Source organism: Austrofundulus limnaeus, unplaced genomic scaffold, assembly GCF_001266775.1.
Source record: "Austrofundulus limnaeus strain Quisiro unplaced genomic scaffold, Austrofundulus_limnaeus-1.0 Scaffold51, whole genome shotgun sequence".
Classification (NCBI taxonomy): Eukaryota; Metazoa; Chordata; class Actinopteri; order Cyprinodontiformes; family Rivulidae; genus Austrofundulus; species Austrofundulus limnaeus.
The window spans coordinates 751,153-764,585 of NW_013952453.1; the positions used below are offsets into that span (position 1 = coordinate 751,153).

Consider the following 13,433-nt stretch of genomic DNA (forward strand, 5'->3'; position numbering starts at 1 on the left):
AAAAAAAAAACACTGAGTTTGCTTTGCAAAATAACTCCTTTCAGTCATCCACAACTATAGTCCATAAGTGAGCAAGATGGGTTGTCTGATTACATTTCCAATGTTGGAGGAGTGAGAAAACAAAGGGCTTTATTTCAAGAAGAAAATGACGTGCCTGGAAAATTGCATAGAGAAAACGCATAAAGCAATATCCATGACTTCTCTCTATTTCCTGTTTTGGAGTTATTTAATAATCCAGTTGAACTCTAAAATATGATGTATTTTTTTATTTAAAAAGCTTGCTCTGTCTTTTGTCACAGTCTAAACTGAACATGGAAAGTCTGACCAAGCCAGAGCTGCTGATGCTTTTCAGCATCCTGGAGGGAGAACTGGAGGCTCGGGACATCGTCATCGAAGCCCTAAAGGTACCAAAAACCAGATCTGGTGACATAGTTCTTACACTTCAGTAGTTCAAACTGCATATTACCACTTTTCACATCAAACATTCACAACACCAGGCTGAGAAAGCATTCTTATATATTAACAGTTTTGAGAATATGGTTTAATTTAGTGGTGACCAGTTTTCAGATCAGGGATGAAATATATTCCCTATGATGACCATGCAGTTGTTGGCTTATTATAACTTTTTATATTTCACTTTAATGTAGTGCTGTAGTAGGGTTGGGCTTAATCGTATCATGTGAAATTAATCATCAGAAAAAACATGAATTGATTATTTTTTAGCACTTGACGATTAATTTGATCAATGCCATTAAAAAAAGTTCTGTAATTTATTTATCTATCAACACAATTTAAAATTAGATGTATAGCCTGAAGTCTGTAATTTTGACACAATTTGGAACTGATTTTTATGAAGCACAAATCTTTCCCACTAAATTGGTCATTGGACTAGGACATAAGGGTGTCCAGGGACTCCAGGTGATTAATCGTCAAATTAATCGTTATCGGCTAAATACCACAATTTATCGTGATTATTATTTTTTTGCCAATATTGCCCAACCCTATGCTGTAGGTTTATTCATACCTAGATTCTTCATTTAAAATGGACAAAACAAACAGTTTTATAGCAAGCAAGAACATCTTCAGTCCTCTAGCCTGGTTAAAACCAGACCCCTGTCCTTCACTTTGCTTCATACAAGGGTCTGGACTTGATGCATAGAGAATCGTTTCTTGTAGGAGACGTGGCCTCTGTTGAAGCATGTATGTGTTGTCGGTGTGAAAGGAGGCTAAGCTAAGAAGCTAACCGGAAATCGCGTGTGCTGTAAACAATCTTACTGAGAGGAGAGAAGTACCAAGCCGAACGAGACGACTGTAAATGAGAGCTGCTGCTTTGTCAGACAAATTTATTTTAATTTGGAAGCCTTATCAACACAGACTGGCTTCATTCACTTCCTCCACTGCCGTATGCTAAAATAACTAGCAGACACTGAGCAGAACGTCGACGTCATTCAAAAACTCCTCATTCTGTTCTCTGATTGGTCCAGGTAAAATAAACTACAAGAGACACTGCGCAGAAAATTGACGTTCTGTTCTCTGATTGGCTCGGCTAAAAATCTGCCAGCGAAATCATTGTCAATGGGAGAAATCCCAGACGGAGCAGAGAAGGGAAACTAGAATTGAGCAGAGCTGCGTAGGAAGGCAAGGGCCAGGCTGTCAGTCCTCCAAAATGTTTAAATAAATACAAATAGATAGTGAAATTGTTGGAGTTTGACAGCGAGTGAACAGACAGCCTAGAAAGCTTTGTTGTTTCAGTGAGTGGATTGAGAAGCTGATATTTTGTGGGAGACAATTTGCTAAAATTGTTTAAACCCCCTTTTTGTTTGAAAAGGAAGTGTTACTTTGAATCAGTACAAATAGTTTTGAGTTATCTGTACCTTCATTCTATGACTATCATTTCTGAAGGTCTTCTCTAGAATTGTGGTGCCTCCATAAATAGTACAGAAGGATTCACTAAGTCATTTGATAGAACTGAAAACCATAAATCATATAAACCAAATCATATTCGTATTCTCCACTGGGTTTTCTCCAGTTTCCTCCCACATTTTAAAAACAGGAATATTAGGCTGCCTTCAGGCACTAGCCTCTTTTACAAACGACATCTGTGATCTCAGTGGGATTTGCCTGGGTAGATAAAGGTTAATAAATAAAAATCATTCTAATCATTGGCTGTTGGATCACAGTAACAATCTCACTGTAACTAAACAGCTAAAACCGAGTTTGGACTGTGCTCAGGCATCAAGGAAACACACACACAAAGCATCTCAAGGATTTTTTTTAAACGCTATTGTTTATATTAGTATTTTTAAGTATACAATACCATAACGTTTGCGTGGTGTTGCATTGCTGTGTTCTACAGATCTACAAAGTCTTTTATGTTGCTTTTCCCCTTTTTTTCTGTCTAAATCCCTGGTATTGGATGCAATAAACCACTAATTCAACAGAAGCAGTGAGTAAGTACCTTATTTATATAACAATTTAGCAAAAGGTGATTGTAGCTTATAGAGTCATGTAAACAGCTCTCCAGCCTTAATTCTCAGTGTTAACATTTGGTTGTTACAGTCACACTTGTGGAATGCATCTCACTGTCTTTGTGTAAAACGCACTATTAAAAAGACAAAGTGAAAATGCAGCCAGCAGACTGAGAACCTACTGCTGAACGTTCATACATTGTGTCTATATCGCATTCCTTCATTTCCCCGGAGATCTGGCCATCTAAGGCAAGAAACGCTAAAGCGCAGCGGGTGCCCGATGACTCAACACGAGCGAGAGTTGGAGTGAATAAATAAACACGGGCATTAAGTGGAGTTTTAAGGGGAACGCGGCCGGGCTTCTTTTATGGATTCATCTTGCACGCACTGTTAACCCATTCATCCCATCCGCTGTATAAATGCATTTGTGCTTTGTTAATTAATGAAAGTATTTTTAAAGCATATGACAGAGCTTCATTTTCCAAACATATACAGTTAAAATAGAATCAGTTTGTGAAGAATGATTTTTTTTAATGACTTAGCAAAACACAAGAGAAAGAGAAGGCAAGTTCATCTGCAGCTTTTTGACCTGTTAATGATGGTAAGGTGGAATTTTTTTCAAGCCTTTACATGAGTGTAGATGATTGTTATCAGTAAAACTTAATACCATAATACTAATGTTGTGAGACTTGCAACCCTAATCTATGAAAGGGACTAAATACCCTCTTTCATCAAAATAACTCAGGGATTATGATTGTCATGCTATGTAGGTATTTTATTCTACAATTACCCTCCCAAAAAAGGAGAAACTGTAAAAAATCTGAAAGAAAAACAACAGTAACATTGTGGCCACTTTTTTTAAAGGGGCAATATCATGTAAAATCAACTTTTTTGAGTTTTACATCATGTTATAATGTACTCTCATAAAAAACATGCCCAAAGCCTTGCTTTGACTCATTCATGCATGTTTGAGAAATCCTGCAGCGTTTTTAGGAAGCCATGCTGAGGAGCAAAACGACAGGTGGGGACTAGAAACGCCTTTGGGATGTGTCTTTAAGCCGAACTTCCTCATCACGAAGCACAGCTCCCCACCCCACACACCCCGCCCATGACTCCTGCAGGCTCTTGGCAGTAACAGAGCAAAGTGAAAGTGAAACTTAAGCTGTCTGCTGAGATCCACTACTGTTCACTCAGTGAAGCTCATTTTAGATTCAAAATACCTTTGAGGAAATGTATTTTCAGATGCCAAGTAAACTGCATCATAGCGCACGTGCGAAACAAACCCCCTCCCCCACACTGAAACTTACAGGACGGAAGCGGAAGGCAGTTCTTAAAGAGACAGAGGCCAATTTCAAGGCGTTTAGAAGAGGAAGTGATGAGAAGATAAGTTTATTTTCTATTTAAACATAAAAACAGCATTTTAATAACAGCTAAAGGTGACATAGATACTTTGTTATGGTATAGTATTTAAATGTATGCCTGAGAAACACGTAATATTGGCCCTTTAACCTTTGATTGGGTCATTGTAAAGTCTTGGTTCTTTGTCTAGTTGTTCTTCTGTCATTGAAAGAATTTTCATACTGAATCACTTTTATCCAAACCGTTTGACAGTTTGCTTCATGTTTTACCTCAGAATACACTGGTAGATGAAAAGTAACTGATTAAATGACTCTGAAGTGTCTTTTTGTGTCTGTAAAATGAACCCAAAACATCACACCTTCACATCTGTGCTAGAAATCTTGTTTCTGTTTTCTGTTTTTCAAATGTTCTCCTGGTTGTCATGACTATGATACAATAAAGCACTTTGGTCCCCATGATATCACCATGGTAGATTTGCATATTGTTATTAGTAGTTTTCTGCAGAATTATGCAAGTAGAAAATATGGAAATAAAGCATTATATTTTAAATTGTTGCTCTAAATGTAATTTAGAACTATCAATGGCATTCTAACTATCCACTGCATTTTTTCCCCTCCTTGTGACTCACTTCTGCAGCTGCTTGTGCTGTGGCGTTCAAAAGGAAGTTAGTGTTTGGCAGTGCTTATTTTGGCACACAAAGCCCTGCAGCGAGTCAGTAGTCCCTTTGGTTTGGGAAAGGAATAGCAAACTCTTTACTTTAAGTTCAAAAAGGACTCAAATATGGAAATAAGCCTTTAATTAACTGCAGAGTTCACACAGTGCTGTTAGCTAGAGCTTTCAAATGGAGCTACTTCAAATAACTTTACCTTCTGTTTTGTTTAACAGGCAGCATTGAAGTAGGGGAAGAGGAATTTTGTTTGGGGAGCTGAGATGCCTCAGCTGATTGGTTTCAGTGTCAGTAATGAGGCATTTGTTGCATATTTGTCTGGAGTGGCTCTGTTGGATAGCGGTCTTCCAATACCCCCTAAATACTTTGAGTACTTTAATTATAAGTGATTAATTATTCATGAGTTTGTCAGCTTGTTTAGCAATTTGATGAAACAGCTTTTCAGTATATTAGACTTAAAAAAAGACAGATTTGTTGGCCAAAATTTCTTTTTCAGTATATTAGACTTAAAAAAAGACAGATTTGTTGGCCAAAATTTCTATTACACAGATCTTATAAAAGACTGTGTGTCAGCAAAAGATAAGCTGGACTCAGTATGGTTGTATCTTCCAGTTCAAGCACATTTAATGGCCAAGAACTGCAGCCAGCAACCAAATGTATGAATTACTGTATTAGGCTAGCCTTGCAGATTACCATGTGCCGAATGGTTACAGGGATTATACACTTGCAAAACAAAGTGATGAACAAGGTAAATTGATAAAAAACTGTGCTGTGTTTACTAGCTTTAGAAATGCTTTCTGAACGCTCTCTCTTTTCATTGCCTGCATCCCTGTTTGTATCATTGGAGGGCTGGTGCAGAGAGACAAACAGCCTCTCTTTGTATTGCCAAACTGGACAGCTATCTTTGCAATAAAGAGCCGATAGTCAACTAAGAAAGAGAAAAAAACAGAAGCACGGTTTGTGTTTGAGAAGGAGCTTTTGTGCAGCAAGTGTCCTCTAAGTTTGAAAAGACACTTCTAATTAGGACTCTAATTATCCTGTTTTAACATAGTGCTGAAATAAACACATATTGAACTTTTTAAAAGGGACACAAAAAAACACATTTATTTTTATTCTGTTTCAGAATGTTCTCTTCTATCAGCTATCGCTTACCGATCAAGCAATTTTTTTCAAGCCCAACAGGAAGCTGCTGCAATTTTTAGTCTTGATGTAGGCATCAAGAATGGAAACTCTGATCTAAGCCTTTTTTATTTTAACTGTAAAGTGACTCATGAAAGACAGTCATTGATGGGAACAGGGAGGAACTGAGGACACATTTTTCTGAAAAATTTTCTTCAGAAATTGATGATGCCTTTTAGTCAGAGTTTACTATTTTTAGCCAAGTCTTGGTATAAGTTAGGATTTCCACTGCAAAACAAAATCGTACCAAAAGGGGAAAAAATGCTCTAGATGTTTTACACATAACTCACTTACTGAAGTGAAGATTTGAAAAGCATTTTTGAATACTCCTGGGTCCTGCTTCACCCACCTCCACCGTTTGATCCACCTTCACACCATCCTCCGCAGACTGGATCAAGTAACAGCTGCAAAGCCTCGGACCCCCTTCACCCAGCCCCATCATCCCACCCCGACCCCTTTGTGCCAGATAAGCCAATAACTGAACATGTGGAAAATGACGGTCTCAAAGCTCCTGAACTCTCTGGCACTTTAGGTTTTTCTGTCGGGACCCATTTATCAGTCCTCCCCAGTATTTCCCAGAAACCAGCAGGGTTCATTCAGCTCTGTAGACTTCTTGGAAATAACGTCAATTTAATTTGACAAGAAATGTAAAGTTCTGTAGCATAAAAGTTCAAGGAAGTGTGTTGACTCGTGTTTAATTATGTCTCTTTCACATGGCGTAAATTTTTCAGTGAATATGAAATTTAGATTTTATTCACGTTTAAAAATGTGACTTTTCATTCCACTTATGCACTGAAAAAAACAAACTTTTGGGTGTAGTAACATTTATTTAATTATTCTTTTAAATTTTACAAAAAAATCAAACGCTCTAAACTACTAGAATTTATTAAGTAAAAAATACGCATTATATTAAATATTAATATTACTGTACAAAAAAAGTAAATGCTAATATTATTTTACCAGTAATATTTAAGTGCTTTTTAAATTGATTGCTAAATAATTTTAGGGAATTGGTTAACATTGTTCTTTCAGCAATTAGTCTGTTGTGTTACTCTAATCTGTGTGTTCATTATTTGTTAACTTGTGTTAAACCATTCAGCAGAAGTAACCGTAAGTGAGAGTGGTAGGCCTAGTCATTAATAAGACCTGTGAGTTTGAATTTGTCTGTGTTGTTCATGAAGAAGAATCCAATAAATGTTCTTCAAAACCGCCACCTTGTGGTGAAGTTTTGAACTACAACATGAGCTACACCTTTCTCTGTAGCTGTGAGGTGTCATGCAACTATATTGTGCTTGATGAATGTGCACTGTTATAAACAACTTGTAAGATTTACTTGAAAAAATCTTCGTAACAATTTGCACTGTTTGATAAGTAAATGTAAATGCCACAAATTCATGTAATATTTACTCATCATTATCTAGTAAAAGTTATTAAGAATATAATTAAAGATTTGTGAATAAATCAGGTAAATTTTACTTTACCTGATTTTACAAGATTTAATTGAGCAAATTAAGTAAAATTTTACCAGATTTATTCACAAATCTTTAACTATATTCTTAATAACTTTTACTAGACAATGATGAGTAAATATTACATGAATTTGTAGTATTTAAATTTACTTAAAAACATTAGTGCAAATTGTTATGAGAATTTTTTCAAGTAAATCTTACAAGTTATTTTTCTCAGTATAGGTAGAGGAAAAGTTGTTTTCTTTATGCTCGTGCTAATGTAGGTGTGCAGATATGATGCAGACCTTTTTCAAATGAGCAGCTCTCTTTGCAACAATGAGACATAATATCCTGTGCTTTAGCCTGAACCCAGACAGGTTAAACACAGACACCTGTCTCCACTCTTGACTCCGCTTTGAACTTCTCAAGCGATCTGGGTATCTCTGTCCATCACCCTGCCAGAGAGGGTAGTGTTTCCTCTAACCGCTTGATCGTCTTTTTTGTCAAAAGCTCACCAAGACGGAGCTCTGCCGCAGGCCTCCTCCCGTCTCCCTCTCCCGCTGTCACACACTTACAGCCGGCCTAAAGGCATTTGCTGAACCTGGAATGTCTTGTTGCTATTATCTCTCCCTTGTCACGAGTTAAACAGACAACAGATCTGCCTTGGACAAAGCCCAGTTTAGAACAGCTGTCCTGCTAAAGATAGACAAACACCCACCATCTGTTGCTCCTTCTGCAGCTAGCACTTTTTTTTAAAAATGCATTTCCGCTCTCTTTATTCCTCCTTTCATATTCGCTGCTTATTTTCTGTAATAAATAATAATTTGAGATAGCCATCATGCTGTGCTGAATGCAGCATTCGATTTCATGTTTTACTGAGAGATTTGCTTTATGCAATCATACAGTCACACTAAGGCATTAGTGAATATCATACACTAGTTCTACAGTTGATTTGTTGTAAAAGGAAGTAAATAGAAGGGGATTTTGCAGTCAAACAAACATTGCACGGCTCTTATTTTATTTTATTTATTTTTTGTTAGAGGAAGTTTGATCTAAGTGCTAATTTTAGTAAGATGCCCATATTGATAACGCCAGTGTTGACTAGCTTAATCATTTGGCTTGGCTTTTCAGCAAGTAATATGCACCAGTTAATAAGCACTTCAAGATGTTCCTAAGTTTGTAGCTGTTATGTCATAAAAAAAATACTGCCCAGATATTTTACAGGACGATGCATGAGGAACATTACCCACAGGGTGGCGCTAAAAGACTGATCACAGCCAAACACACAGGTCCAAAATCACAACAGGGCAACCAAGTTAACAGGACCTGTATAAATAAAACCCCACTGTTTCCCCTCCCCCCTGCAGGCTCAGTGTAAAGAGCTGTTCATCCAGGAACGCTACGCAAGGTACAACCTCAGCGACCCCTTCCAGGCCCTGCAGAGAGATGGTGAGATTGCAGGGGGTTCCAGCAAAGCGGCTGGCTGTGCTTCAACCAACCCTCTGGTGGTTCTCAAACTGGTGGTGAGCCACTGCAGAAGGATGCAGGAAAAGATGATGGCTCAACTGGCCGCAGCTGAAAGCCGGCACAGAGGGGTGAGTCTGGATGGGAGGTTATTGTCAAATAAGCAAAAATCTTTTTTTTGTCTTTTACTAAACCAAAACAAAAATAAAAAAATAAAAAAGCAGCATATCTGGCACAATTTTACACAGAAACCTGAAATGATTTACAACTAAACACTTGTGTTTGTTTTAGGTGATTGCAGACCTGGAGGAGGAAAAAAGGAGGCATGCCGAGGACACGGCCGAGGGAGATGATGTCACTTGCATCCTTGAAAAGGAGAGGGAGCGCCTACAACAACAGGTGATTAGCACTAACACGGGTTTCACTATTCATGCACGTCCAAATTGTGGAACATTGTCAAACAATCAGTAAGTAATAAACAGAATATGTCAAATAAAACCAAGTAATCGTTCCCACTTCTAGGATTTCTTAATGGATTTGGTTTTTTTTTTGTTTTTTTTTCTCTGTGCTTGTAGTTGGAATTCGAGCGGAGCCAAGTTCGCCGGCTGGAAAAAGAGCAGCGACGGATTACTGAGCAGGTGGAGGAAGAACGTGCTCAGCACAAACAGCTTTCCTGCGCTTTGGCTAAAGAGTGCAAGTGGGCGAGTTCCCGGGCTCTAAAGGAGGGTCACCGGCTGTCAGAACTGAACCGTAAACTTGATAAGGTTGAAACATGTCGAAATCATGATAGATACTTTCCTCAACTATGCCTTTTACTCTGGTTTGATTTTAATAAACTTTGCTGCTTAAAAAAAACAACTGTTTCTGTTTAGGAAAAAGAGGTTTCTCAAGCTTTGAGAAAAGAGCTGGAAGAGGAAAGAAGAAGAGCTTTGAGGATGGAGGCCAGAGTGGAAGAGCAGCTCGCTGAGTTTGACACCGAACGTGAACAGCTTCGCTCTCGTTTGAAGAAGGAAGAAGCTCATTGCGCTCAGCTCCAACGACAGGTGTGAATTCAGTCCTATGAAGGTTTTAATCTAATCTTAGCACAGAAAATGAAAATTGTTATAGCCGAGTGTCTGCTTTCAAAGTGAGTGTGTTTCATGATCAGGTAGAAGAGCTGAAGAGGAAGCTGGAGGAGGTCTACACGATGAAAGAGATGAGAGGAGCCAATGCATCTCCAGTGGAGACAACAGGAAAAGAGTGGGCTACAAGAGCTTTACCAGGAAGCCCATCAGTAGACAATGTTAAGTTTGAGGTCAAGGATGAAGACGGCGACGACCAAACTGTTCAACCAAAAGTCAATGGCCACGTTTGTCCAGTGGAGACCAGCGGGCCTTTTATTTCAAACAACGTACTCTCAGAAAATACGCTTTTCCAAAATGGAAATGAGACGCCAACGTTGTCCTCCTCCTGCAACGCAGCTCTCTCATCTCAGACTCGCTCCTCTCCCTGCATTTCACCCATTCTTACCAAACAGCCCGCAGCCTGCGCACCTCCTGGAAACTATCAGTCTCCGTACCAGGCCGGGGTCAACCAGCGGTTCCACGCTGCCCGACACAAGTTCCAGGGTAGTTCTGACTCAGAACCACCAGCCCAGGCTGTGCAACCTGCTGTCCCCGTCCCACCAAAGGACCTCTCTCCTGTGAGCAGCAACTCCCCGTCCCCAGAGGCCAACCCGATCAAGCAGATGGCCCGCAGCACGGTCACTCAGGTCCTGTCTCGTTTCACCACTGTGCAGCAGAGTGCCGTGACAAAGCTGACGGCGACAAACAACTCCCCGTTCGGCACGGACTACCGCAGCCTGGCAGCTCCTTTGTCTCCCGTCATTGGCAGGGCCACGGGGGCAGTTCTGCAGGGGATTCGATCACCCACCTTCAACAGAGCAGACAGAGGCAACCCGCCTCCTATCCCCCCTAAGAAGCCTGGTCTAGCTCAAGCCCCTCTGTCCCCAGGATCAGTGCCTAAATCTGCCAGTCATTTCTCAGACGGTCCCCTGTCAGGCAGCTGTGGCCTCAGCTCTGCCCAAGAGGGCGTCAAAGAACTCGACATGGTAGTTTCATCAAATTAACTGTTAGTACAGCCACTTCTCTGCTGGGGTCATAATGATTTAATCCATAATATCCCACCATTACAACTGAGATATTGTATTTTACAAGCAAGGATGTGTACTATTATTTGAACAGAAATCCCTTATTTTAAACCTGAGCAGAATCTCTTATTTAGGCAGAGATTATGGAAAAAATGAGGGGGTGATGTTCTTGTGACATTAATAATATCAAGAATTTTGGAATTGCTACGAGGAAGTTATAAGAACAAACATATGTTATACTCATAAATCGTATAAATGAATCACTGATTTATGAATTTTATACACAGATTATCTGATGAGTTGTAATCTGACATAAGACAGTTTTATTTTAATATTGTACAGTTTCCTGATTATCAGTGTTTATGTGGTCACTGTTATACAAGCAAGTGTTTCAGATAAACGTTATGCGTTTGCCATTATAATAAACAGTTGTTAAACGTTTTATTGTCAGCTATTCGTTTTTTTTTGTCTTTATCGAGTCCTTTAAAATGTATCATAGGCTGTAAAGTATTTATTGGATAAATGTACAGTGCAATAAGATCATGCTTTTTGTTTATCCAGCCACTCAGGATTTTTGTCATTCGTACGCAGGGATTAGAAAGACAGCAGTCATGATAATCTGTTTTAGGTAAAGCGGTTATTACTTGCTTTAAACAAAGAAGATGCCTGATTCACAACTTGGTTTTGCAGGACATCCTGGGTGTAGTTTTCTAGTACTAGTTTCCTGCAACAATACAAAAGCAACATTTATTTTCTATCACAAAAAATAAGAAAAGTGATGCGTTACTTAACTAAACATCAGAAACTGAATCACAGTTTAGCCACAATTTTTGCATTATTGCTTGAAAAATATGCAATACGTACAGTATGTGTTTAATAATAACAATAAAGATATATTTTTAAAGTGGTGCTACTCTAGAAGTCCTCTAGAGGTCGCTGTTTGATAAGGATTTGCTCACTAGGAACTAGTTGACAAATGTGAATAATTTCTTTAAATGGTTGTTTCATCTTTAAATTTTCTCCTATTTTAGCTGTATGAATTCATCTAGGTTATTGTATTAAGATGTAATGTACAGTGCACCTATGAAATGTAGAAATAAGAAATAAGAAAAATCAAACTGTTCACTGTGGTACACATTTGAGCATATAAAACTACTTATGGCAACATCTGTCGACAGTACAAACAAAGTTTTTTTTGTTTTTTGCTCAGCAGCAATCAAATGGGAAATTTAAGAAAACATTTATATTAAATTGATGTTCTAATCAGTTTATTTGTGAAGAAAGTCTAAATGGCTGAAACCATTACATTGCTCAACTTATAAACAGAGTTTGTAATGCATTGTTGAAGTTTTGCCCCCTTAAGAAAGAAAAACTGAGTAATGATTAGTCAGCGGTCTTTAACGTCAGACAGCATACTTTTTGTGTCCTAATAATCCAGTCTGACTTGGCAACGAGCGCTCGCTGATGTGGCTTTTCCAACACACTGAATCTTCCTCCTTGGCTGTTGGGGAAGGGTTAGCTGGTTAACAGGAGAGGTCCCCTCTCTTTCATTCACTTCACCTAATTAACATTCCAGTTGAGGACAACAAAGCTGCATCCTAAATCTGAAAGAGGCACACCTCATCCCACAACAGAGCCCAATCTTCTCAGGCTCAGGTTGATGGGCTGTTTACTGTTTACTTAAAGTGGCAGGAGCTCTGTTTCTGTGCATTCATTTTTAGATAAGAACTATGAAGTCAAACTACAGTTTTGTGTGAATTATGTGGAAATAATGTAATAATTTCTTAGTTAAAAACCAGCAGGTGGATCTAACACGAAAGCAGTCTTCTATTGGATTCCAATATGAAAGTAAGACAAATATAATAGGCTCAACCTCCAAACTTTTTTTTATCCATAAAATCCTCTAGAAGCAGAACATTTGTTTGGACTGGGAGCAGCTAAATCAGCGTAGCTTTTTGTCTCCTGGTCTGGGTGATGAGATGGGCCCAGAATAGGAGCTCAGCCCCCCCTACACGGCCCTTTAAAGACCACAGCTGGAGCTGACTCAAAGCATGGTAAAAAAAAAAAAAAAAGAGGGAGGGCTGGTTGATGAGTGGTGTTGCCACCATCACCTGCTCCCTGTAAAGCAATTTGTTATAGAGTTGTCACTGTAAAATCCATAGCTTGTCCTCGGGTAAAGAAAGAACGGGTCACATGTAATGAGGAGCCAACTTTGGCTCCAAATCCAGATTTGACATGTTGAAGGACAAACAGCTGGGCTGCAGGAGGAGAAAACATGTCTGGTGACAGACCCTTAAATCCATGAAGGCATAATGTACCAAATGTAAGACTATCTACATGTGTTTTAATAGACAAGACAATATTTCAAGATTAGATATAAACTGCACTTCCAGGTGGTAAACAGGGCACTTTTAATCATAAAGCTTTACATTAGCTGTCAGTGCTTGGGTATTTTTAGGAAGCTGCTTTGTTATTGACCTTTACTACCATCCCCAGCTATCACCCCTGGATTTGCACTGGTTGAAATGACCTCCTGCCTTCATTCGCTCATAGCATCTTGTCTCTCTTTACCTACTGATGTATGCAGCATGGCTGACTGAGGTCTCTGGGATAAAAGGCAGAAATGTCCTTGAAGTGGCTCAGATGTTTCCAGACTGGCTCGACGAGACCAACCTGTCTCTGGACTGAGACTGTTGATAGGAGCTGAACTACAAACATGC

The 13,433-nt window shown here is 39.0% G+C and overlaps 1 protein-coding gene across 1 annotated transcript in view; it reads left to right on the forward strand.

The window, feature by feature from the left end:
* The window catches only part of LOC106517633 (CTTNBP2 N-terminal-like protein), a 13,414-nt gene extending 2,257 nt beyond the window's left edge, over positions 1–11,157 (forward strand). The window contains exons 2-7 of the mRNA XM_014008592.1: positions 300–404; positions 8,489–8,716; positions 8,877–8,984; positions 9,161–9,349; positions 9,458–9,628; positions 9,733–11,157. Of these exons, the coding sequence (XP_013864046.1) occupies positions 300–404; positions 8,489–8,716; positions 8,877–8,984; positions 9,161–9,349; positions 9,458–9,628; positions 9,733–10,692 (1,761 nt within the window). The 3' untranslated portion in view covers positions 10,693–11,157. The remainder of the gene's footprint in view (positions 1–299; positions 405–8,488; positions 8,717–8,876; positions 8,985–9,160; positions 9,350–9,457; positions 9,629–9,732) is intronic.
* Positions 11,158–13,433: the final 2,276 nt, after the last annotated feature.